Below are 23,887 nucleotides of genomic sequence, written 5' to 3' on the forward strand. Positions count from 1 at the left end.
ATAGAAACCCAAAACTGAACGTGGCTGCCGATATGAATTGTTATCTTTCACGTTATCTATTAATCACAGTTTTCCTAATTCCCCCCTCCATAACATAGGGTTTTCTGGACATGGATACCTACACATTTTCCCGGCATTTCCGAATCCCAAGAACCCGGTTTGAGGTCCTTCAAAGGTACCTAGAGGAGGGTGGCCTGGAAAGTGACCACAACCAAGGGCTGCCTATTGCCAAGATGGTGCTCATGTTCCTGTGGTACATGGCAAACCAGAACAGCTTCCGGGAGTTCAACGTCTCTCGTTCGTCAGCACACCGTGCTATACTCTGGGTGCTGACCATCATGTCCTTGTCCACCCTTGGAGGGGCTCTGTCTCTTGGCCTACATGCTGTGAGAAGAGGGTGTGTCTACCACCATCTTCCAACGCACATGTGGCCTTGAGGGGGTCATGAGCGATTGATGGCTGCCACATCAGGATCCAGAAGCCACCGGTCAGAGGATTGGACTACATGAACAGGAAGTCCTACTGCTCCATCCTCCTCCAGGGGATTGTTGATGCTGACGGCCGCTTCATCAACGTCTTCACTGGAGTCCCTGGCAGAGTGCACGATGCCAAGCTGCCAAGCTGCCGCGGACCTCCTCATTTTTCGAAGAATGGCAGGAGAAGATGGGGGAGTACCGTCTGCTGGGGGATAGTGCTTACATCGGTCAGGCTTTTTCCCCTTTACCATCACCCCCCCCGGCGTGACAAAGGGGCTCACAGATGCAGAGCTACGCAGCAACACCGACATCGTCCGGGGTAGAGTCATCGTTGAGCAGGCATTTGGGAGGATGAAGTGCAAGTAGAGGCGCATGCGAGACTTGCAGAACACGCGCATCTTCACTGTGGTGAAGATCATCATCTTGGCTGCATGTTACCTTCACAACGTTGCCCAAGGTGCCACGATAGGTTGTGATGAACACCCAGAAGGGTGTCCAAGAGAGGGAGCTGGTAACGAGTAGTGGTGTACCGGCAATTTTTTAATTACGTTAAATGAGAGATGCTTCTATCTACTTCCCATTTTCTGAATTTTACTTGTATGATGTATATTGCTTCCATTATTCCTGCATTTTGTAATAAAAGTGTTAGACCATAAAATGTGTCTTTTGTTATAATCCAGTTTATTAAATGGGTGGAAATGAAAAGGCTTGGGTATTACAGTACAGTAATGACATTGTAGAACCAGAAAGATTTTAAGTGAATCTGTCTGAAAGCTTAACACTTTGTATTCAGTGGTGGGTAGGACAGCCTAGTGATAATATAACAAGTTAAACACTGAACCTCCAATTACCTCACTTGCTTAGCAACACAGAATGCCACACACCTGTCCGGTTTTTGTGTAATTCGCTCTGCAAATGTTGATGCAAGAAGCAGTAAATTAACTAATTACAGAAATCTTTGGCCACAACTCATTTGCAGTGAGGTGCCATTGTAACTGAACAAGCTTGGGAGACATTCAAGCAGACTTTTTAAGAGACACCATAAAAATGCAAAACACTAAACTGGGTGCCCCCAGTCCGTTCTGCCCCCAGTTGAATTCGCCCTGGAGCAAAACATTTCTTTTTGCTTCTGATACGTTTTTGCAGGAGCCGATCACCAAGCTGGCTTTTTCCTCTGGCGCGCTATTGGCTTGTTTAACACAATGACGACAGGGAAGCGACGGCAAGCAGCCAATTGCGTACAGAGTCATTTGAACTAGGCCCGTTGATCCCGCCTCTTGTGCTGAAAAAAATGACAGCAGCTTCCCCAGACCAACATGCAATCTACGATTGAGTTTGGTCTGGCCAGGCTAGCAAAACACAGCAAACTAGGAAAATTAACAAGGTTAATTTAATTTAAAATATAAAGTTTAAATAGTAAAATTCAATAAAAGATTGAGTGCAGTACAATTAAAAGTGAAACAAAATGTTAATTTAACCTAAAATATAGAGTTCGAAGTCAATAAAAGATTGCATGCAAATAAAATAGTTAAAAAAATAAAATAGAAAGAAGTCTTGTTGGTCCCGCCTCACATCTTTTCCACTATCTTGCTTAACAACTACAGGAGCTTGCTCTGATCCTCCCTCTTCGCCATCATCAATCTCTCAGAAGCAACCGCCGCAGCAGCATCGGACCTCTCCAGGTAATCCAAAAGGTCGCCCTCCCTCTGCCGCTGACGCGACCTTGGGGTGTCGGAGGGTCTGGTTGGGACTTGCCGTGGAGGTGAACTGGCTGTAGAGGCAGGAGACAGGGAATAGGAAGAGCTGGTGGGCTGGGCTGGTGAGAGAGCTCTGGTGGGCGGCGTGGAAAACGATGTGCTTGTTGTAGGTGTAACAGATTAAAGAATGACAAATATTTTTGGATCCATTCATTTTATATTTTGTGGTTATGGGAGTTTTATTTCACCAAAATCTTGTATTGTTCATGTAATAGTTTTTAGGTATTGAGAGATTTATTTGCTGTGTAACTGCGCCCTCTATTGGATAGTGGTGGCTATATGTTGGATTTTTGCGTTCCATTCTCAGGTTGCGTTCCACTGGTTTGAGAGAGGTACGTGTCCACATCAGTGCAATGTTAACTTTAACATAAGGCACCCCAGCACTTTGCTAATTTCTCTCCTCCTAGAATCACATCCCATCTCAGCCACTGGTACCTTGAGGCACTTGAAGCAAGACAGAGACATAGAAAATGAAGAAATATATAAATATTGGACTAATGACTGCCATGGGGCTCTGGACAAGGAATCAACCACTATATTGTCCTTTCCTTTAATATGACCAATGTCCAGAGACAGTGGAGAAACAAGGACCACCTAAAAGCCTCTGATCAGGACCACCAACGGAATGTGGTCCGTATCAACAAACCCGCCTGACTTCAAACCACTACAGAGACCAAATCAAAGCTTAGCTAATGCTATCTTTTCTAATACCGAATAGTTACCAATTGGCAATAATAGGCAATACTCACCGTGTGACTCTTCTTCTGCACCGTTCATTGAATGTCTAAACTTTATTTGTATTTTTATGTTTGCAAACCAAAGAAAACCGCAGAGCACCACAGTCTATTATATTTCTTGGAGAAAAAAACTCAGTTCTTTCAATACCGAAGTCATCCTCCAACAGCAATACTCCACCATCACGCACTGATGGTGAGACTGGCTTCGACCGGCTGTAAAATGGTTTATCTGGGAGACCAGGACAGCAGCACCACACACTGGCCCTCAGTTTATAATCTAGGCAGGGGACCTTGCAGAAAAGGGGTGAAGAACTCTGCACCAATGGACAGATACCAACCAAAAATGCCACCCTAAAAGGTATTGCATTTAATGAATAGTTAATGGTAAAATTGAAAGTGATACCAGTTACTATTGGAGTAGTTACAAGTAACTACAGAATACATACTTGTAATTAATGAAAAGTGTGCACTCCAACTAAATAAACAAATGGATTTATTAACCTAGTTGGACTTCAACCATCAGTGCTTTAGGTCTACACCAATTAATCAATGTTCCACTGGGTCACCGAGTTCGCTGGAAGGGATCCTCCCCTGACCCACACTCATAGAACTCAGTGTACAAAGAAAAGGGAAAACTAGCAGAACAACTTTAGCCTCTAGGTCTGTCCTTTTACCTGCAATATTTGTCTTTCCATTTTTGATGCAAAAACAACACAAAGGTTATTCCTCGACAATCACGCACGCACTTGCACACACAAACGCGGGCTATAAAAGCCTGTCTGCCGCTAGGATCCACATCTGCACATCACAGGAGCTCAGGTTCGTACCTTGATACATCATATGTAAGAATCCATCACATATGTCCTCCTGACTGTGTGTGTGTGTGTGTGTGTGTGTGTGTGTGTGTGTGTGTGTGTGTGTGTGTGTGTGTGTGTGTGTGTGTGTGTGTGTGTGTGTGTGTGTGTGTGTGTGTGTGTGTGTGTGTGTAGGTCTGTCAACATGAAGCTGATACTCTCCATGTTCGTTGCGGCCGTCTTGCTCTCTGATGTCGAAGCAGGTCATGTCGTTCCCACGTCCCCTTCTGTCTCCCCTTCACTTGATTAAAATTCTTTCCGTCTTAAACCATGTGGCTTTACCAAAACAATTTTTTGTCAACCTCACTTTGCACTACAACACTCACCACATTTTCTGCAGGAAATGGTGGAGCAACATTAAAGGTGATGAGGTTAGACAAGGTCCTGTTAACCGGCTGCTCCTCGCTGATCTGCAGGCCGCTCGCTGGTGTTTCCTGAGGAGACCGCCAGCAGCCTCGTGGAGCTGACTCCCGCAAAGCCACTCAGCCTGGACGCCTTCACGCTCTGCCTGAGGTTCGCCACGGAGCTCAAAGGGAAGCGTGAGGTCATCCTCTTCGCCTACCGCACGCAGTATTTCGACGAACTCAACGTGTGGCGCGAGACAGACGGCAGGTGAGCTGCTGGATTCCAAATGTTCCCTGAAAAGATATGGTATCCATGAAATCATTCCGGAACGAATGCCCTTTATTCATGTGGAATTAATTTAAAAAGAAACATTAAACAAAAACACAAGACGAAACGTAGGATAATTTTAATAAAACGTATGTAGGGGAAACATAGATTTGAGATGCATGAAATGGTTAATTGCTACAAAACAAAGAAGTTCTTCATGACATCCTCAGAACATGGATTCTGACTGTAACTCTTCTATCGTTTAATTCAGTGATGACGTAATTGGCCGTGTTCAAATCAAATGTAAAGCAAATTTTAAGCAAATCTGGCAATAATAAAATGCTAACTGGCGCATTTCCATCAACTGTTCGGGAGAGAATAAGCGAGGCTACGAAAAGCCTAGAAAGTGGCTATCATGGTTTTTCCATAGATTAGAGGAATACTTTGGCCTCCTCATCGTTCCACATGTAGGCCTACATGTTGATGCTACCAGCCTCGTTTTCAAAAGCTAGGAGAAAGACCGGGAAGGCTCCGGCAATGGGAAAAGCCTAATAACAACTCAGATGTGTTGCGTACGCGTGACTGAACGTGAAAAGGTTTCCGACTGAAACCCCGCTCTGAACTGAGTTCAAAAATGGAGAGCCCTGCATTGCGCATCTGTTGACCTTTATCCATTTACAGTAAACAGATAATTGTTTCTTGCTGGAAGATATTTTATATTGTTTTCATATTATTATTTACTGACAGTGATTACAGAATGCGAGTATGTGTTATATTGAAAGCGAGGCTGGGTGTGCCTATAAATATAGGCTACAGTGAGTTTTTTAAGGTGCTGTACAAGCAAATCATATTGACTACTCTGTACAGTGACAAAGAGTGTACAGTAACCTACTTCATTCAATATTGAATAGGCTACTGTAGCAAACACTATGTACAAATGGTTTTGCTCTTTGCTCATTTTTTTTATTATGACTTATCAAAGATTTTTATTGGCTCCCAGAATGCAGGTCTGAGAGCCAGACCTGCATTAGTGACTCCCAGTATCTTTAAAAACAGACTGGGAAGTAGAGCATTCAGTTACTGGGCTCCTTTACTGTGGAACCAGCTCTCCCCATGGGTCAGAGAGGCAGACACTCTAACTAAATTTAAGAAATTCTAAGCTGTCTAACACATGACCAACGCAACATTGAAATATCATAAAACACTACAAAAAAAAACAGCTGGAATACAAAGAGTTTGCTTTGTATTCCAGCTGGCCTGTTAGGAGCGAATTTCTATACGCTATGCGCTATAGATCCATTCCAAAACATGTTCCAAGTAGGCTATAGGACAACGCATAATGCATCCTGGAATGAGTGAAGCTTGCCTGCTGACACATTAAAATGACTGTCTCAACTGCCATGAGCAAAGAGCAAAACCATTTGTACATAGTGTAGGCTACAGTAGCCTATTCGATATTGAATGAAGTAGGTTACTTTGCACTCCCTGTCACTGTACAGAGTAGACGATATGAATTGCTTGTACAGCACCTTAAAAAACTCACTGTAGCCTATATTCATAGGCACACCCAGCCTCGCTTTCAATATAACACGCACTCGCATTCTGTAAACACCATCAATAAATAATAATATGAAAACAATATAAAATATCTTTCAACAAGAGAAAAAAATGTATTTACTGTAAATGGATAAAGGTCAACAAATGCGCAATTTTCAGCTGTCAGAAATGTGATGTGATCACTTGTATTCCTCATAGCTCTCAGGCTGTGAGGAAATCAGCAGCCCGCGATCGCAGCTCCTCTGATGTGAACGCGCACAGAGCGCAGAGTTCAGAGCCGGAAAATGATGTCGTAGTAAAGCCCTCAGGTCTACTCTGCATGTATTAACTGTGGCTAAACATCAACTGCACTGAAGTCATCATAACTTCAGAAGTTCTCATTTTCAAATGATTATGAATACTATTATTGTTATTTGAAGCCTTGTCAGTCTTGACTGTGGGAGGTGTGATCCTCTGTGTCTGCTAGTGTCTATAATGCAGTAATATTTTTGTCGACATTATCAAACGGAAGAACCTTTATTTTGAAGAGCACAGGGCAACGAAGCACATTAGCCAATAAGAGGACCCGCCCACCGGCGGAAACCAGATGGTAAATTCGTTTTGAACCAAAAAACGGATAAACGAACTGAAATTTTGATTTTCTTTTTTTTGGAAAAAACGAAAAAACGGCTGGTTTTTGGTTTCTGCTTATGTCAATTATTCCCAGAAAACAGAGTAATAAAACGTACCTTGCTCTCTGGGGTCTCCCTTCACCCTTTGAGAACACACATGATCTTCTGAGATGATACTCGTCCACATCTGTTTTCACAGCGTGTGTTTGTTGGTTTTTCCAGGCTGTCCCTCTACCTGAGCGGACCGGGGGCTTTCTTTGAGGTTCCGGAGCTTGGACCGCTGGCGAACCACGTGTGTTTGACCTGGGAGTCGCTGACGGGGCGAACCACGATGTACGTCAACGGCCGGAGTTCTGCGTCCCAGATCTATCAGAGGGGCCACATGGTGCGGCCGGGGGGCAAGGTGATCCTGGGCCAGGACCCCGACAACTTCCTTGGAGACTTCCAGGCCGAGCAGAGTTTTGTGGGAGAGATCTTCGGGGTGAACATGTGGGACCACGTTCTGCCTTCAGTCGCAATTCAGCTGCTGTCCACTGGGGAAGATTTCTCCGATGCCAACGTCCTTGACTGGGCCACGGTGACTATTATACCCACTGGGAGCGTTGTTGAGTTTCAGAAAAGATCCCTAGATCTGAAACCCAGCACCCATGCACCATTCTAATAAAGCCACCGTGCATCATGACGTTGTGTGTCTGGGGTTTGTTTGAGTGATCGTGGGCCTCGGCCGATAATGTAAAAAATACATTGGGGCTACGACTGTCCATCAAATGCAATGATTAACAAATAGAAGGGCCCGACCAAATAACCCTAGGCGGAGTCAAACCCTCTGGAGGCAAGGCGGGGGATTAAAGCACATCATGTCTACTGACATAGATTCACAGGGCCGGTTCTCGAAAGCATCGTTAGCCTAAGTGGATCGTGAAGTGCGTCGTACGAGCATCGTACAGTTTTCACACCGTTTCCCGAAAGCATCGTTGGTGACGAACGTCGTGAAAACACTTGTTTTTGTGGCCTTGAGCGTTTGGGTTTCTCGAACACCTTGGCCGCTCGTATCTCTAGAATTGACACATGATGAATGGCTTCCTGTATGACCTGGACGCCTCCCTAGGATGAGAAGGAAGCATCTCTAATTGGTAAGGAGTCGGACATATGTGGCCTGTCGGTGTGAATTATGTCACATGTTAAGGTGAGATGGCTTTATGCAATCCTGGAGACCAGTGCCCAGCAGCTCCCAATGCCCTAATCACACACACACACACACACACACACACACACACACACACACACACACACACACACACACACACACACACACACACACACACACACACACACACCCTTGGAGAGCCCCCTCACCCCATAAAGAAAGTGTCCCAACGGGAACCCTGTCCACCTACCATGTTCAACTCTAACAATATACATTTTACATATAGGATAAAGAATTGAACACAAAACAATGAAGACGTGTTAATTCATCATTGGTCAACAAAAGGCCCCCCAGCACTTTGCTAATTCTCTCCTCCATAGAATCACATCCAATCTCAGCCACTGGCACCTTGAAGCACTACTAATATGAAGAAATATTGGACTAATTACTGCCATGGGACTCAAGGAAGGAATCAACCACTATATTGTCCTTTCCTTCAATATGACCAATGTCCAGAGACAGTGGAGAAACAAGGACCACCTGAAAAGCCTCTGATCTGGACCACGCACTGAGTTCAGAAACGTCGACAGAATGTGGTCCGTGTACACAGGGCCATAAACCACATAGACTTCAAACCACTGCAGCGACCAAAGCTAATGCTTTCTTTTCTAAAACCGAATAGTTACCCATAGGCAATACCGATGCCTATTATGTTTCTTGCAGAAAAACTCACAGGTCTCCTAATGCCTAAATCCTCCACCAACAGCAATGCTCCCCCCTCGCCCACGTGACTGGCATCTACCGGCGGTGCACACACACACACACACACACACCCTGGCCCTCACAGTTTGTATAATCTAGGCAGGGGACCTTGCAGAAAAGGGGTTAAGAACTCTGCACCAATGGACAGATTAACATTACCAACCACAAATTCAACCCAAAATCAACCATGTTGATTAATTTACATTCGCAATGTGCAAGAAATGCCACACGAGGGCGCTATTAGCCGTGCAATATCCATGAGGGAGTGAATGAACAGAACAACGTATTACTTCATAGTGCCAACAATGTAACATAAGGGCGACGGTGGGATAGGCCCAAAACTGGAAATGGATGCAGCACAAATTAATAGTTTTATGTGCGAGTAAATGTGAGTGTATTTATCAGAATATAGTTAAAATATGTCTAGGGCCAGGATTGTATATGAATATTAAGTACATTATTGACGTTGAACCACCTGGTTTGGTTTCTCAATGGACTAGTCTAGGGTGGTTCCTCTGGCATTGATGTCATAGCTCTTGGTCGAGTCTCTCTTGACGTAAATGCACTTATAAATTGAAAGAGGCAAAGAAAAATAAGTTTTGTTGTTTAAATAAATGCACACCGCTACATTGTACCTGATCGCGGGCACACCCAGACCCGGACCCAAAGGACCCGGACCCGGACCCATCACTCCGGTATTGACTTGTGTCGGGTTTCTTGATGTAGCCTATACAAGAAACACGAAACCTGAGAGTGACGTCTAGGTGTGATGTGGGTGGGGGTGGGAGGTGGGCTCCAGCAGGTTTCCAAGGGGGTGACAAGACAAGGGTGCGGAGAGGGAGTTGCCGGAGAGGCAGTCGGACCTCCTACGAGCGGCATGCAGCATATAGCGGACGCATGTAGGGCTACATACGCTCAGAAAGGGCACATAATCACGCAGCTGTTCTTTTTAATCGGACGTGGAGCGGTGGTGTCGTTGGATGGGGAGATGGAAATGCGACGGGCCGACAGCGACCCGACGACACTTTCAGTAGCCCACAAGCAAACTTTGAACGATGAATCCTTCCCACAGGTCGGCCTATAGGCTATGGGATGCGTTGAATGGATAGGGGCATCGTTCGATGATTTATTGCGGATAGCACCTGTTGCGCAATTGTAATGGATCATCTGTTCAGGAGGAAGCGGTCCGGTCTGATGAAGATTCTGATTAGTTTATCCCTGGTGTTGGTCTGTCTGCTGATGATCCAGAGATTCAACCGTGTGGATAAGGACGACGAGGTCGGGGCGACTCTGAGGCACGCGAGCTGGTTGTGCGGATCCGAGTGTGAGTCTTCGAAAGAGAAGCTGTTCACTAAAAGCCGCCCGACCAACGACTCCTCGGCTGTGACCCGCGAGGAACCGGAGGCGCCAAGTCGGGCGAACGTGTCTAGCGCGCCGCCAACGGCCGCCTGGGACGTGCGCGTAACGAACTGCAGCGAGGACACCGCGATGAGGACGCAGGACTGGTTCCGGCGTCTGGACTCACGTTTTCACCAGTTTGTGCTTCACAGACATTGCAGGTACTTCCCGATGCTGATCGACCACCCGGAGACGTGCAGGGACGGAGACGTGCGCCTGCTTATAGTGGTCAAGTCCGTCATACAGCAGCACGACAGGCGCGAAGCCCTGCGTAAGACATGGGGACGGCTGCAGACCCTGGGAGGGAGAAAAACAAAGACACTGTTCTTGTTGGCCAAACCGTCGGACGTCAAAGACGCGAAAAACCTGCAAAGGCTTATCGAGTACGAGGACAGGATCTACGGGGACATTCTGCAGTGGGACTTCATGGACACGTTCTTCAACCTCACTTTGAAGGAGGTGAACTTTCTTAAATGGTTCGACATTTACTGCCCCGACGTGGAGTTTATATTCAAGGGGGACGACGATGTGTTTGTGAACACCGACAATCTGCTGGATCTTATTGCTTTCCGGGCGGGGGAGAAAGACGCGAACTTGTTTATTGGCGACGCCATCTCCAATGCCAGGCCGATTAGAAACCGCACAAACAAATACTACATCCCCAAAGAGCTGTACAACAAACCCGTATACCCTCCGTACGTCGGAGGTGGAGGGTTTCTAATGTCTGGCCAATTGGCCAGGCGACTCTTTGTGGTCTCGGAGGATCTGGAGATGTTCCCGATCGACGACGTGTTTTTAGGCGTGTGCCTGGAGAAGCTCCAGCTGGCCCCAGAGAAACACCCGGGATTCAAGAGCTTCGGCATCACCAAGTCCAGGCGCCTGTCCAGTCGGATGAACACCGAGCCCTGTTTCTTCAAGGGTCTTATCATGGTGCATAAAATGAGTCCAAAAGAGCTGCTCAACATGTGGACCGTGTTGCAAAACGAAGAGCTGATTTGCGCAAGGAGGACGTTTGTGTGACGCGAGGCAGTGCGCCTTACGCACGGGGCATATGCCTACTTTCCCCGTCGTCTCAAGGAGGCCAACTATTATACCGACATTTGTTTCTAATGTGACACACCAAACATAACTTATTGTTTCTCTCAGCCAATGTAGGCCTATGGTCCGCATTCTGGCATGCGCAACCACTCATTTTAGTCTCTTATGGGCTCCCATATGCTACAAAAGGTAACACTGGACACATTGCACTCATGGTATTGGGGTTAGACCATGGAGGAAAATGTCCAGCAAATGGCTAATCTTATTCTAACGACGTGGTATCCAATAACTGCATGACGCCTGAACAGGTACAATCGTGCCATCGTTGTTCAATCTCAGGGTACACCTAGCCTCATGATGGATACCAGCTCATTCATTCAGCGCACTCGAGAAGATCGGAAGAAAAAATGACCAAACAGAATAGATTTACTCAATGAAAAGGTTGCAAATGACTCAAGTTTATCAATGCAGCCGTGTGGGAGGAATACGTTACACGTGTTTTATTTAATAAAGATGATTGTTGATGGTATAGGGTTGACGTCTAAGTAAGTTCATTGTTAGTCATTGTTTAATTAATGTTCATTTTTAAAGGGTTGAAGGTTAATTTTCAAGTTTAAAACCAAAGATCAAACTGTACCTCTGTGTGTGTACATAGAACTGCACAACTCAATAGACTCTAATTCATGTTTAATTGCTGAGCACATTTTCATTGGGGAATTCGGTAGATTAAAAGGTCTGTTGCAGATGTTTAATAATTAAAGTGTGTTTGCATTTATTTCCAATTCATGGAATGGTTGTGTTTAAATGTTGCTGAAGGGTATTCACAGCAATTGGTTTCAAAATCGAAATTACAGTAGGGTGGCATACATAATAAGTATTATTTTGGTATCGCAATTTCACTTTATTACACAAAATAATTAGAAGATCAGAAACAGTGAAAGATATATTTCACACAAAATACTGAGAAAGGGAAGATCGAAGTGCAATTCAAATGGCTATATAGTTTGCAATTTCAATGCATTCCAAAGCAGACAGAATATCCTACTTTCAATACAAAGCAAAACTCAGGTGACTAATTTTACCGGATGCAAAAATTACTATCTTCAATTACTATCTTTAGTTTACCCGTTTTTGGGTCCCAAAATACAAAGAGAAAAATATTTTTTCTTCATGTTGAAGTGCAACGTGTTCTATCCAAACAATACGACGGTCCATGCAAATGCCAAAAAGGACCATATGTGTTCACATAAAACATTTGCTACTACAAGACATGGCAACCTAGAACTAAATAAGATAATTCTACTGACCGGGTAACGTGTGAACTGTATGGCCCTTTGAGACTAATTGTAAAAAAAGGTCTTTACAAATAAACGTGAGGATCTTCTTTAAAAAACATCTGGCCCAACGTGATTTATGTGATTTGCTGTGTGCTGTTCACGACTGAAACCCGGACCTGAGAATGTTCGATGCCGTAACTTGTTGTGAAATATGAAAAGCAACACTTTGCATCACATGGATTATAGATCAGGATTAAGTACTAGAAATAAGGATGCGAAACAAGTGCTAGAATCTCATACTGTAGATTGTCATTAGCTGAAGGCCAAACCACATAACTCACATCACATACACTACAGAGTATATCTGTATAAAAAACAGTGTGCTTCTCAAAGCATGATTATCTTATTCAAGTGCTGAGGCATGAGTAGATACACAGAACAACAAGCAGGTTGAGCAGGAACAACTTTGGTGAGAGCAAAGGACAAAGGGAGGAAGGGAAAGCGAAAGAGAGACAGAGAAAGAGGGAATGGGGGAGAGAGAGAGAGAGAGAGAGGGGGGGAGGGAGACATGAGTAGAAAAATGTAAACAGTTCCAAAGCTTCAAGCAGGATATTGTAAAAAGCAGCAGTCTCTACCGTTAGAGCACGCCAGCAATCTAGATCCTCTCCTTGATGTGCATCCGCTCTGATTCTCTTAAACCCATAAGAGCCGGGCTCTATGGTTCCGGAGCCATGCCCGGCCCTTCCAATGATTGAATCTTCCAAACTAAATGTCACTTTACATAAAATATTGTGTGAATATCTTTCAAGGACATAAAGCTACCAACATTTCAAGTAATTATTTTACCAACCTCACCTGAGGGCAGCCAATCAGAACAGTCCGGCCCCCTGACCTTGGCGTTTGGTTACTCATTAATGTGACATAGTGACTGTGAGGTGTGGCCCCTACTCCTCCTCATCCCCTGGGTGGAGGCCCCGGGTGGGGGTCACCGCTGGCTGGCCCGGGCTCTGGGGGCCCTGGGCTCCAGGGCCGGGATCCGGCTGGTCCTTTTCACGGCCTTGGATCTGGCCCCGTCCGACCAGGCCTGCCTCAGCCTGGCTCCTCCCACAGCCTTACCTGTACACACAGACACAGACACAGACACAGACACACACACACACACACACACACACACACACACACACACACACACACACACACACACACACACACACACACACACACACACACACACACACACACACACACACAGACAGCCGTCCTTTGTCATTGGGCCTGTGATATAAGCATGCAGAGGGCAGTCGCCTTCTGGTTGAGTGAAACTAAAAGGTGATGCAGGCGGTGGGGGTCATGCAGGTAATAAAAGAGATTTGCTCAGGTAAGCAGAATTCGGGTCCCTCGACCTAAACGGGTGAAGATCAGAACAGGTTGTTCCCGGGAGGTGCCCTGGGTCTCCCAGTTTGGAAAGCCCTTACCATTTGACGTGAAAACCCACGCTACAAAATAAATAATGAATACCTGATAATAGTACAATATAACCATACCCGAAATGCACTCATTCAAGAGGAAAGTACATCCTGGAATGGGCAGTAAACAGTTAGAAAAAACAGTTATAGGGGAACAAAATATGCATGTAACATATTAGCAACCACCATATTAGCAACCACCGTTGTGCTAACCACCATTAGCACAGCGTTGACGCTACACACACCCTCGAGCACAAACAGCCGACACACACCGTGAGGTTATAGAGCCGTACTACTAGAACTTTGTGGGGCTTTGGTGTTGGATGCTTGGAAGAGGCGGGGCAGGGGAGGGGAGGAGAGGGTGGGGGAGGGGAGGAGAGGGTGGGGGGTGAATGAATGAATACGCCACCTTGTACTGGCTGCGTCGTCTGGGATCCAACAGCCCTCCGCGAGTTCTGTTTACAGCCCTCTCTTCCCATGAGGTGAGCCTTCCAGGCCTGCAGACGCGGGGGGACAAAGTAGCTCAATCAGGTGGCCGATACTGTGGGCCCAGTGTAGGGCCGGGCCACGGAGAAACCACAGTACCACTGCTAGGGTCTCTGCCTGCCCCCGCCCCCCCCTGCGCCACACTCCAAGAGCAAGGGGGGGGGGGGGGGGGGGGGACCCTCTAAAATTAACATGTTTAAATTAACATGTTTATATATTCAAAACTGTCAAAAGAGAGTGTGTCTGTCTGTCTGTCTGTCTGTCTGTCTGTCTGTCTGTCTGTCTGTCTGTCTGTCTGTCTGTCTGAAAGTGAGGGGGAGGGGAAGAGCGTTGTGGCTCCGAGTCAGTTTCCTGGCTGATGTGCAAGACAGACGTACCTGAACATGTGTCTACCGTAGGCCTGACCTCAAACCCATGCAGAAGTTCCACCAGTGCTTCCTGATATGCTCAGCTTCAAGCTCTCAGCATGCAAGTGTGGATAGAAGGTTGAGGCTTTTCCGTTGAGATGGACATAGATAATGCTTTTTTGTCTCATCATCATTGCATTTGACAGTTGCTCCAATTATAGTTGCTGCATTACAGGCATCTGAAGCAGAAAATGGTAGCCCTCGAAACCTACTAATATTGAATCCTTAATAACCTTTTCATTAAATAAAACGGTGAAATTACACCTATTTTTTTTCTTTTAGATGGATATGAAATACCCACTTAGATTCTTACCGAACATCGCGATAATGTGTTCACTTTTTGTTGCGATAATTCGACAACAATTTTCTCAGAAGGAAGGGTAAGTGATCTATTTGCCGCCAACCACCAAAGGCTGTGGTTTGGGGGGATTTTAAACCAATCACAATGCAAAGAATGTGAGCGGTTCCGCCTATTGGACCGTTAGCTGGACAGAGACCCTCTGTCTGCTTTGAAGATAATTGTAGGAGTTTTCCTACACCTGTTTGCTGTCCCCTGATATATGAGAGAGAGAGAGAGAGAGAGAGAGAGAGAGAGAGAGAGAGAGAGAGAGAGAGAGAGAGAGAGAGAGAGAGAGAGAGAGAGAGAGAGAGAGAGAGAGAGAGAGAGAGAGAGAGAGAGAGAGAGAGAGAGAGAGAGAGAGAGAGAGAGAGAGAGAGAGAGAATTGTGGCTTGACAGACAGAACGTGCCCCCCCGCTGCTTTCCGTCTTACATTATCTTTCTTATCAAACTCATAGTATAGTGACATTTCTTTAAGGTGTAGGCCTACGAAGCTAGTGGGAAGAAAAAATGTTCAGCTATTCTAAACTTAGTTCCCTTTTAGGTATATTTGTATCTGAAATTCAGTTCCGTATTCCTCTTCAGCAGAGGAAGTGTGTGTGTGTGTGTGTGTGTGTGTGTGTGTGTGTGTGTGTGTGTGTGTGTGTGTGTGTGTGTGTGTGTGTGTGTGTGTGTGTGTGTGTGTGTGTGTGTGTGTGTGTGTGTGTGTGTGTGTGTGTGTACCTTACCTGATATGAATAAAAACAACGACATTTGTTTGCCGCCCATCTACAGGTATGTGCTGATGATAAAAATTTACTGTGCATTTCCAGACACCTCTAGAGGTTGTTTTTTGTAACATAATAATGCCCATGACACATTTTGACACGCAAATGTTTGTTTGGTTAAGCCCTCTCTTTCAAGTGCGGGACAAAGGAAAAGCAATACAATTAAGAATGAATGGACGAAGTTTGAGCTCACAAATGGACCGGCTGCTCATGTTTTGAACCCTGAGCTCACTTTGGGAGCGCGGTCATGTAGTGGTTCAGAGACGGGGTGACGTGCAGCCTCACCTTCTCCCCGGGGATGAAGTTGTTGTGACACAGAGGGCAGTGGTTGGAGCCTTTGCCTGGGGCCGGAGCTGGAAGAGACACGCAGGAGTCAATGCTGTTGACAACACTTCTGTGGGGTTCAACAGCACCCTGCCATTAACAATTAGACCTGAAACTTTGGTGAATTCATATTTTAATTCAGCTGTTTGGGAATTCTAACAATGTACTTCTTCATATATGTTAATAATTGTTTTATCATAAAAATAAAAAAATCCTGAATTAATCTGATATGGTTGATAGTGTTATCTTATCTTTAATTATTTGGATACTTATATATATATATATATATATATTTTTTTTTTTTTATATATATATAGCATTTTCTTTCATTACAAAATCGAATTCTTAACCAAATCCTTATCCTAATTAAATTAAATGAAAGTTGTTCAGCATTATCTTCCCATCGTATTCCAAGTGTTTCCCTGAGCAGCCGTCAAGCGGATCTCGCTAGCGCTAACGTTAGCAGTGGGCGCCATTAGCATAGCGTAGCATAGCTTAGCATAGCATAGCAGCAGGCTAGAGGCTTACGGTTGCAGGCGGGCCCCTGGGCGTGCCGGGCCAGCTCCTGGGTGGGCAGGGCCTCGGAGCAGCGGGGACACTGGCTGAAGCGGGCCCTGCCCTCACACTCCCCCAGCAGATGCTCCGTCAGGCTGGCAATCTCCACCACCTGGCAGCGCACACGCACGCACACACACACACACACACACACACACACACACACACACACACACACACACACACACACACACACACACACACACACACACACACACACACACACACACACACACACACACACACACACACACACACGTGTTGGATTGGTGGTAATTATACGTGACATATAAGACATTGTTGTGACACAGGCTCACAGGTTCATGCAGGAATATATTGTGTATAAAGATGTAAATTAAACAAAAGGATAATTATTGAAATATTGACAAACAAGGTGTGTGTGTGCGTGTGTGTGTGTGTGTGTGTGTGTGTGTGTGTGTGTGTGTGTGTGTGTGTGTGTGTGTGTGTGTGTGTGTGTGTGTGTGCGTGTGTGTGTGTGTGTGTGTGTGTGTGTGTGTGTGTGCGTGCGTGTGTTTTTTCCCATTACGTTTTTACGAGATGGGACTTCAGTAAAGGCAGCTCGAGGCTGTACAGGAGCATGGAGGGGCGAGGCATCGGGCTAGGCCCGACATCAAGTCGGCCGAGTTAACTTGAAAGTTTACAGTGTATTATGTTGCACAAAAACATCTGTGCAGTGCAGTAGTGAACAGTGACTCTTAAACCTTGGCCCTCTGACCCCCCCCCCCCTTTCCATGTCGCGACAAAAAGCAAACCAGCTCAGCAAGGGGGTTTACAGACCCATTACGTCCTTGCGGACCCTCCTTGCGTCCGCCTGATGTGCGCCTCCCATAATTTGTAACCTTGCGTCGAGGCGACGCAGCAGCAAGGGCTGTGATTGGTCAGCTCACCTGACGCAGAACCAAACTGCGTCGAAGCGTCTGCGTGGTCATTGCGTTGCATCGCGTTGAACCATAATCAGCCCATTACCGTGTCCTCTCGATAGTACTGCAAAAGTAACCTATGACAATCCCAGCTCTGAGACAATAATGCATACGCTCGTCCAGCCTTAGCAGTGCAACGAGCAAACAGCACCGAGAGGGTGTGAGTCATCACTGAAACTAAACACAGCGATCTCTTAAGCTTAATGCAAATTCGTTCATAGACAGATAATCGCATGATCTAACAAGCTGAAGAATATATAGACATAACGTTTGCATAGAAATTGGCGTCCCAGTGGGTCCCAGTGTGTCACAGTGTGTCACAGTGTGTCCCAGTGTGTCCCAGTGTGTCCCAGTGTGTCACAGTGTGTCACAGTAGGTCACAGTGGGTCACAGTGGGTCACAGTGGGTCACAGTGGGTCACAGTGGGTCACAGTGGGTCCCAGTGTGTCCCAGTGTGTCCCAGTGTGTCCCAGTGTGTCCCAGTGTGTCACAGTGTGTGGGGCCCAGTGGGTCCTACCTGTCTGCACTCCTCACAGCGCCGCAGCATGGGACAGTGCTTCCAGTAGTGCAGATCCAGCTGGTCCTCCGTGAACGCCTCGTCCCTCTTACCACAGAAGATGCAAAGGCTGGAACGACACAGATCGCCCTTTTAGCCGAATCCTTGAAGAGATTGGCCGGCGACCGTGGGGACCCTGATGTTCGACTTACCGCTCCTATTAGAGCTTAGATCGGGCCCAGAAAATCAAGCCCGACCCGGCCCGAGCCCGTGCACGTTCTGTCCAAGCCCGGCCCGGCCCGACACTTTAACTGTAATTATGAGCCCGAGCCCGATTTCAACACGACATTTTTTTTAATGCATGTGTAACTTTGTACACATTTGTTACTTAGGCCTACTCTGCTAAATATATATGTAAGGGATAATGTATATATAGAACGCCGGTCACTATCGGGGAAATAAGCCCTTAAGGGGCTTATTTTCGATAATGACTGCTTGTTACACGGCTACTTGCCAAAATGAAAAAATCACTGCTCGACTGAATGTTGGTATACAGCACGCAGGCTTGAATCACTCCACTTTTCTTTGTGGAGAACCAGCGCCTTCAATATGTACTACAGCGTTTCTACAGCTCGATGCGTTTTCGCAATGAGTCCGTCTCTACGGAGATATTCCTGAAACTCTTAAACGGAAAACGGAGTGGAAAATTCTGTTTTGGCCCGTGTGCACGGTGCCTTATTTTTGCGTTCATATGCTTTATGAAAGAGTGAGAAACACAGGAAGGTATGGGGGATAGAAGGGAGGACATGCATCAAATGACAAGGGGCAGGGATCAAACCCGGGTCGCTGCGATCGGGGCTGGGCCGTAATCGGACGCCATGGTACTGGTCGTCGTCCCCATGCTGGGCTTCCCCTGGTGTTGGGCCATTTCCGCCTTGTTGCTACATTTCTGTCTTAATGTGCACGTGTGATTAATTATCATCAAGCGTACGCACCCTCACCACGCTGTGTTTACAGCATACACACCCCTATGCATGGATGGGATCCTGAGTCACGTTATGTTATTGCACCGCCTCAACGGTTACCCTGTGGTGGCTCGGACATCACCGAAGGACCAGAGCGGACAACACGTTCTTTGACAAGATAGACAATCACTCTGCGGCACATCCAAAACTTGACGTTTTTCTGTTGAAACAAATCAACATCGCTATCACTTACAGTAAGCTAAACTTACAGTTACAAATACAGAGGTATTTGTAACTGTTTAAGTGATAGCGATGTTGTACTGTGTCATTTCGCGTGGGATAAAATGTACATGCTATCCGTACAGAACTCAGAGTGAATATTATTGAGTACTACCAGGTCGTTTGGCTGATGCTTGTTGACTCCGTTTGGATTCAGATACGTTTCTTTTTGGAGTAGGGACGGGGTTCCCACTCTAGCAGGATGAGAACCAGAGAACCCATAATAGAGAACAAAGCACTCCGCAGGTGACAGTGGAGAGACAGATGAGTATAGAGAAGGTACGACGGTCTAGGACCCGATCTATGAAGCCGAGTTGTGAGCCCGGGTGGCACTTTGCCGAACTATCAATGCAAAGACTTTGAATGCGCTTGGGAGTGTGTGCGCTGATGGCTGCTTTAACCCGTTGCACATTGTGCACATTGAATGCTCAGTGTGCAAAAAGATTTGCAGCCTAGCCTCGCCCCGACTCTCGGTCATCTGTCTCAGGCCAGGGGCTGTTTGGACAGCAACAATCCACACACTGCACCTTAAATAGATCTATATCTATATGGAGATCTAGATCTATCTATCTTTCTATACGGTGAATGACGTACTTGTCCAGGTCTCCCACACCAGCCTGCTCAACTGCTAATAGCTTCTTTTGGGACACCTTATCAGCCTCTGAAAAATAAAAACGATCTGTAAAGAGTATGTAATACTCCATAGATGAAGAGACGGCAATAAAAAATCAGATAAAAGTTTTATCTACCTTCAGTGGCAGGTTTTTATGGTATAAGTGATAAGAATCTTTCTGCAGGTTGATGGATCAGGGAAACTAAATTGCTTCATTATTTAGTAAGGTAAACAAGGAACTGGTACAGGTTTGATACCAGATATTACAAATTGGATCTTGTTCCACTTCTTACATAGTGCCAATGCTTCTCTGTTGGCTGAGACGACTCAGGGCAACATGTGTCCCATGTGAGCCACCATACCGTGCCATACCTGTTGGGGGACCGGCCTGCGGGGCCTCCCTGGGATCGCTGGGGGCCTCCTTTGGACCGCTGGGGGCCTCCTTTGGACCGCTGGGGGCCTTCACGTCAAGCGCTGGCCCCTCAGCAGAGTCCTTCTCCTGGTTCAGGACAGGGGGGCAGAGGGGCAGGGTTCACAGAGACGTGAGCCATCAGGTACAAACAGAAAGTGTCATAAGGTCAGCTAGCCAAACATCAACCACATGGCTCAGAAGCGATATATAATGTAATTGCAATGTAACATTTGAATACGATTTACATGCTCTGTTTCAACCAATTCCGACATGGAAATAAATCAAAACACGATTCTCGTGAAGGCACAACTCCCGACACGTCTCCAAAGCAGAGCAGAGGATTTGCACCGAAGTTCCGTGTTTATTCCATTTCATCCAATTAAAAGTACATGAAGTCAGCGCCACTCCCCGCCTGCAGGAACTGGCTGTGGGCCTCGGGGGGGGGGGGGGGGGGGGGGGGGGGGGGGGGGGACGTCACGGCGCCACGGCGCCACCTACCGTCAGCTCCTTCAGCGCAGCCAGCTGCCCCTGAAGGGAGCGGATCTGCTCCCTCTCCCTCTCCCCGTCCTCCGGGCCGGCGTCTCCCTGCCGGGAGAGAGGGCACGGCCCCGTTGGCGGAGGCAAATGTACAAGAACCCCGACCCAGCCACGTCATCCGAGGCACATCCAGCTGCCGCTTGTTTTCTAAACTGACAAGCAGCGCCCAGGGAACGACAAGCAAGCGTTCCCTGGCAGGCGGGCGAGCACTTGGTGAACACAGAGGACACTTTGATTCGATTTAATTTCCATCTCTTTTACAGGGAATTACATAGACTTCACAATTTATTTTTCGGAGGCTGCTTAGGTGTCCCAAAAGGGGTCGTTAGCAGATGAGCAGCCTGGCGTGGGAGACCTGGACAAGTTTGCATTCACCATAGAGAGATAGAAAGAGAGATAGTTAGGCAAGGTGCAACCTGTGTAATTTGAATCCATAATTCCCCTCAGAAGCCACTTCCTCTCTGAGAAATTAGAATGGTAAGAAAGATAAAGTAAGATGGAAAGCAGCGGGGGACACGGTCTGTCTGTGTCACGCCACAATTCTCTCTCTCTCTCTCTCTCTCTCTCTCTCTCTCTCTCTCTCTCTCTCTCTCTCTCTCTCATATACAGAGAGGTATCAGGGGACCTTGAGTTCTATGAAAGGCGCCCTCAAATAAATGTATTATTATTATCTTAAGATGTGAGCCAAGTGCTTCTGTGCTTCTTGATGAGCGTCGGCCTCAACGTAGCGAGACGGTACGCTCCGGCTGTTCCCAGAGGCCCGCATCCAAATGCAAGCTGCTTTGTATAAAGAGCGTCTGCTACAGGAGTCCCACGTGAACGTGAGCTTCGTCTTCTCAGGACTCTGAGCCCACGCAGACCCAGTGTCCCCCCCTACCCGGGGGGTCCCTCCGGGCGGCCCTCCGTCCAGGCGGGCGAAGGCGTCGAAGAGCCTCTTGTAGAGGACGCTGCGGCGGGCGGCGGCGTCCCCGGTGGGCAGGGCCTGCAGCACGGGCGCCGGGTGGGTCCGGTACACGGAGAGCACCACGCGCACCGCCGCCTCCCGGACCTCCGCCGCGCCGTGCTCCAGCGCCGCGCGGCAGAACTGGAACAGGAAACGAAGGGGTTGTTTAGACTCGGGCCAATGGCGCGGGGCCCTGCTCGGTCGTGTGTCGAGGTAGAACCCCCGCCTGGAGACACAGTGTGTGAGGTATGAATGGGTTAAGAACGTTTGCATTGGAGAGATGTCTAATAGTTCTAGAGGATGAAATATATAGTTACATAGTTCTAGGAGCTAGACGTTATTGTAATAGTTCGAGGAGATTGAACATAATCATAATAGTTCCAGGAGATAGAACATTATCAGAATAGTTCTAGGAGCAAGAACATTATTAAAATAGTTCTAGTTCTTTGTATGTTTGTTGGTGCGGCATGCCGGCGTCCGGCCTACCGGCGTGACGCACACACACACACACACACACACACACACACACACACACACACACACACACACACACACACACACACACACACACACACACACACACACACACACACACACACACACACCGGCCGTACCCAAACCTCTCTCTCTCTCTCTGCATGGCCTTTATGAGCGAGTCCACCCCTTCCCAGCCATCCCTTCCCCTCCCGTCACCCCCCCTCCACCCTTTCCAAAGAAGAAAGCGGCCAGAGCTGGCATTCGGGTGTCCTTTGTTTGCGTGTTTGTACATGCTTGTGAGGCCGACCCCCACCTCTGCGAGTCTGTGGCTGCTTCTCGCGTTTGCTTGGTAACCTCTTCTTGTCTGCCATTGAGATGTGACAGGAGGATAATGATTTTGGAGCCATATAGGTGACCCCCCCCCCCACGGCGATCCACAGCTCAATAAGCAGCGAAACGCTTTGTTTACTAGAACACTGGCATTTGGGAAGAGTGGAAGGGAAAACAGTTTGTTCACGATTGAATAGAAGTTGTCTACTGTGGCCTTGAGGTTTTGGATTAAGTTACATTATGGCAACATATTATGATTACTATTTAATCTGACATTACATATTAACGGGAAGCCTTGTATATGCCATGTGTTGGTTTCATCTGTCAGTCATAGGGGAAAACAACTGTGCATTGTGGGAAATGTAGTCCGAAAAACAGATGGGGGGGGGGGGGGGGGGGGGGGGGGGAATGGCATTGGGTTGTTGTTGGTAGTCTAGCTTCATTATGTGCGTTTTCTCCCCCTTCTCTCTCTTGACCCGGTTGCCACGGTAGTTTCCTTCTGGTCCGAGACCAGGTTTGAGTTTCCAGTAAGGAGAAAGAAGTCTTGCCAGGGGAGACAACAGAGAACATAATAGCTGCTTGTCTGCATGCCCAGAGAGGGGTTTGGTCACCCATTGTATAGAAACGTGCAGTATACTGGTGGCCGCTGGGGATAGCCATCCTACTATTCTGCCATTTATTTAGATTAGAATGGATACTGCAGGAAAATGGGTCTTACTCAGCTGGCGGCCGTCCTAGTTCCAAGTTGGTCCTTTATGCTAGCTGGGTGGGGGAGTTCAGCTCAGCAGAACTATTATGATAACTAGAGTTTTCGCGTGCGTTTCCGTGTATCATATCATGTGTGTGTGTGTGTGTGAAACTGGACACACAAGCTGCAGGCTTTGGAGTTCGGTCGGACTGGCCGGACCTAAATGATCTGTGCAACAGAATGTCAGTCAAACTGGAATGGACACAACACAACTCACACACAGCACCACAGGCATCTGATGCAGTTGTCACCGACCCTTCTGTAACCGCAGAGGCAACTGTATATCACAACGAGGCACAACACATACTACAGAACACTACAGCAAGGAGATTCCTTCTCAACATAAAACAAACAGAGACCAAACAACACTGGACTGGACTTAGAATGCAGGGAAAGCTAGCATGCCTAGACTTTGCTGACCACTCTGCTTCCCACTCCATTTACAAAATATGCTGCTGTTGGGGAGGACATCCTCTGTTTCACTGCCAAAGCTAGGCTGCAGGTGCTACCTACCAAATACAATCTGGCATTATGGTAATCTGCACACCACCATCCACACTGTATAATGCGCTCTGGC

The 23,887-nt window shown here is 47.0% G+C and overlaps 3 protein-coding genes and 1 long non-coding RNA gene across 5 annotated transcripts in view; 2 read left to right on the plus strand and 2 right to left on the minus strand.

Moving 5' to 3' along the window:
• Window positions 1–932: 932 nt before the first annotated feature.
• LOC130387749 (uncharacterized) lies at window positions 933–7,013 on the minus strand. The gene is made up of 3 exons (XR_008896347.1): window positions 6,722–7,013; window positions 4,151–4,462; window positions 933–2,247 (listed from the first exon to the last, which is right to left on the minus strand). It is a non-coding gene; the product is annotated as an uncharacterized LOC130387749 (long non-coding RNA).
• On the plus strand, window positions 3,589–7,286 carry LOC130387699 (C-reactive protein-like). 2 transcript variants are annotated; one of them, XM_056596918.1, is made up of 4 exons: window positions 3,589–3,789; window positions 3,960–4,027; window positions 4,241–4,436; window positions 6,827–7,286. In XM_056596918.1, exons 1-4 carry the CDS (start codon window positions 3,671–3,673, stop codon window positions 7,263–7,265), a joined length of 822 nt encoding a protein of 273 aa, XP_056452893.1. In that variant the 5' UTR covers window positions 3,589–3,670; the 3' UTR covers window positions 7,266–7,286. The 2 variants fall into 2 exon arrangements, with proteins under 2 accessions (XP_056452893.1, XP_056452902.1); XM_056596927.1 differs by having other exon boundaries at window positions 3,610–3,789; window positions 3,960–4,020; window positions 4,237–4,436.
• A 2,089-nt stretch (window positions 7,287–9,375) lies between these two features.
• Window positions 9,376–12,528, plus strand: b3gnt7l (UDP-GlcNAc:betaGal beta-1,3-N-acetylglucosaminyltransferase 7, like). The gene has a single exon (XM_056597035.1). It carries the CDS (start codon window positions 9,672–9,674, stop codon window positions 10,929–10,931), a length of 1,260 nt encoding a protein of 419 aa, XP_056453010.1. The 5' UTR covers window positions 9,376–9,671; the 3' UTR covers window positions 10,932–12,528.
• Window positions 10,629–23,887, minus strand: part of cep104 (centrosomal protein 104) — a 36,858-nt gene continuing 23,599 nt past the window's right edge. Inside the window, exons 14-22 of the mRNA XM_056597011.1 lie at window positions 21,690–21,896; window positions 20,774–20,860; window positions 20,236–20,362; window positions 19,845–19,911; window positions 18,028–18,136; window positions 16,543–16,681; window positions 15,976–16,043; window positions 14,102–14,189; window positions 10,629–13,342 (exon numbers count right to left, since the gene is read on the minus strand). Of these exons, the coding sequence (XP_056452986.1) occupies window positions 13,212–13,342; window positions 14,102–14,189; window positions 15,976–16,043; window positions 16,543–16,681; window positions 18,028–18,136; window positions 19,845–19,911; window positions 20,236–20,362; window positions 20,774–20,860; window positions 21,690–21,896 (1,023 nt within the window). The 3' untranslated portion in view covers window positions 10,629–13,211. The remainder of the gene's footprint in view (window positions 13,343–14,101; window positions 14,190–15,975; window positions 16,044–16,542; window positions 16,682–18,027; window positions 18,137–19,844; window positions 19,912–20,235; window positions 20,363–20,773; window positions 20,861–21,689; window positions 21,897–23,887) is intronic.

Source organism: Gadus chalcogrammus, chromosome 1 (assembly GCF_026213295.1).
Source record: "Gadus chalcogrammus isolate NIFS_2021 chromosome 1, NIFS_Gcha_1.0, whole genome shotgun sequence".
NCBI classification, from domain to species: Eukaryota; Metazoa; Chordata; class Actinopteri; order Gadiformes; family Gadidae; genus Gadus; species Gadus chalcogrammus.

Bases quoted from the DNA above. Each gene is read 5' to 3' on its own strand.
- LOC130387699 (XM_056596918.1), top strand. From the start codon at position 3,671: ATGCAAAAACAACACAAAGGTTATTCCTCGACAATCACGCACGCACTT. The intron at 4,028-4,240 runs GTCATGTCGTTC...GCTGATCTGCAG, and splicing joins GCTCTCTGATGTCGAAGCAG to GCCGCTCGCTGGTGTTTCCT. The intron at 4,437-6,826 runs GTGAGCTGCTGG...TGGTTTTTCCAG, and splicing joins TGGCGCGAGACAGACGGCAG to GCTGTCCCTCTACCTGAGCG.
- b3gnt7l (XM_056597035.1), top strand. From the start codon at position 9,672: ATGGATCATCTGTTCAGGAGGAAGCGGTCCGGTCTGATGAAGATTCTG.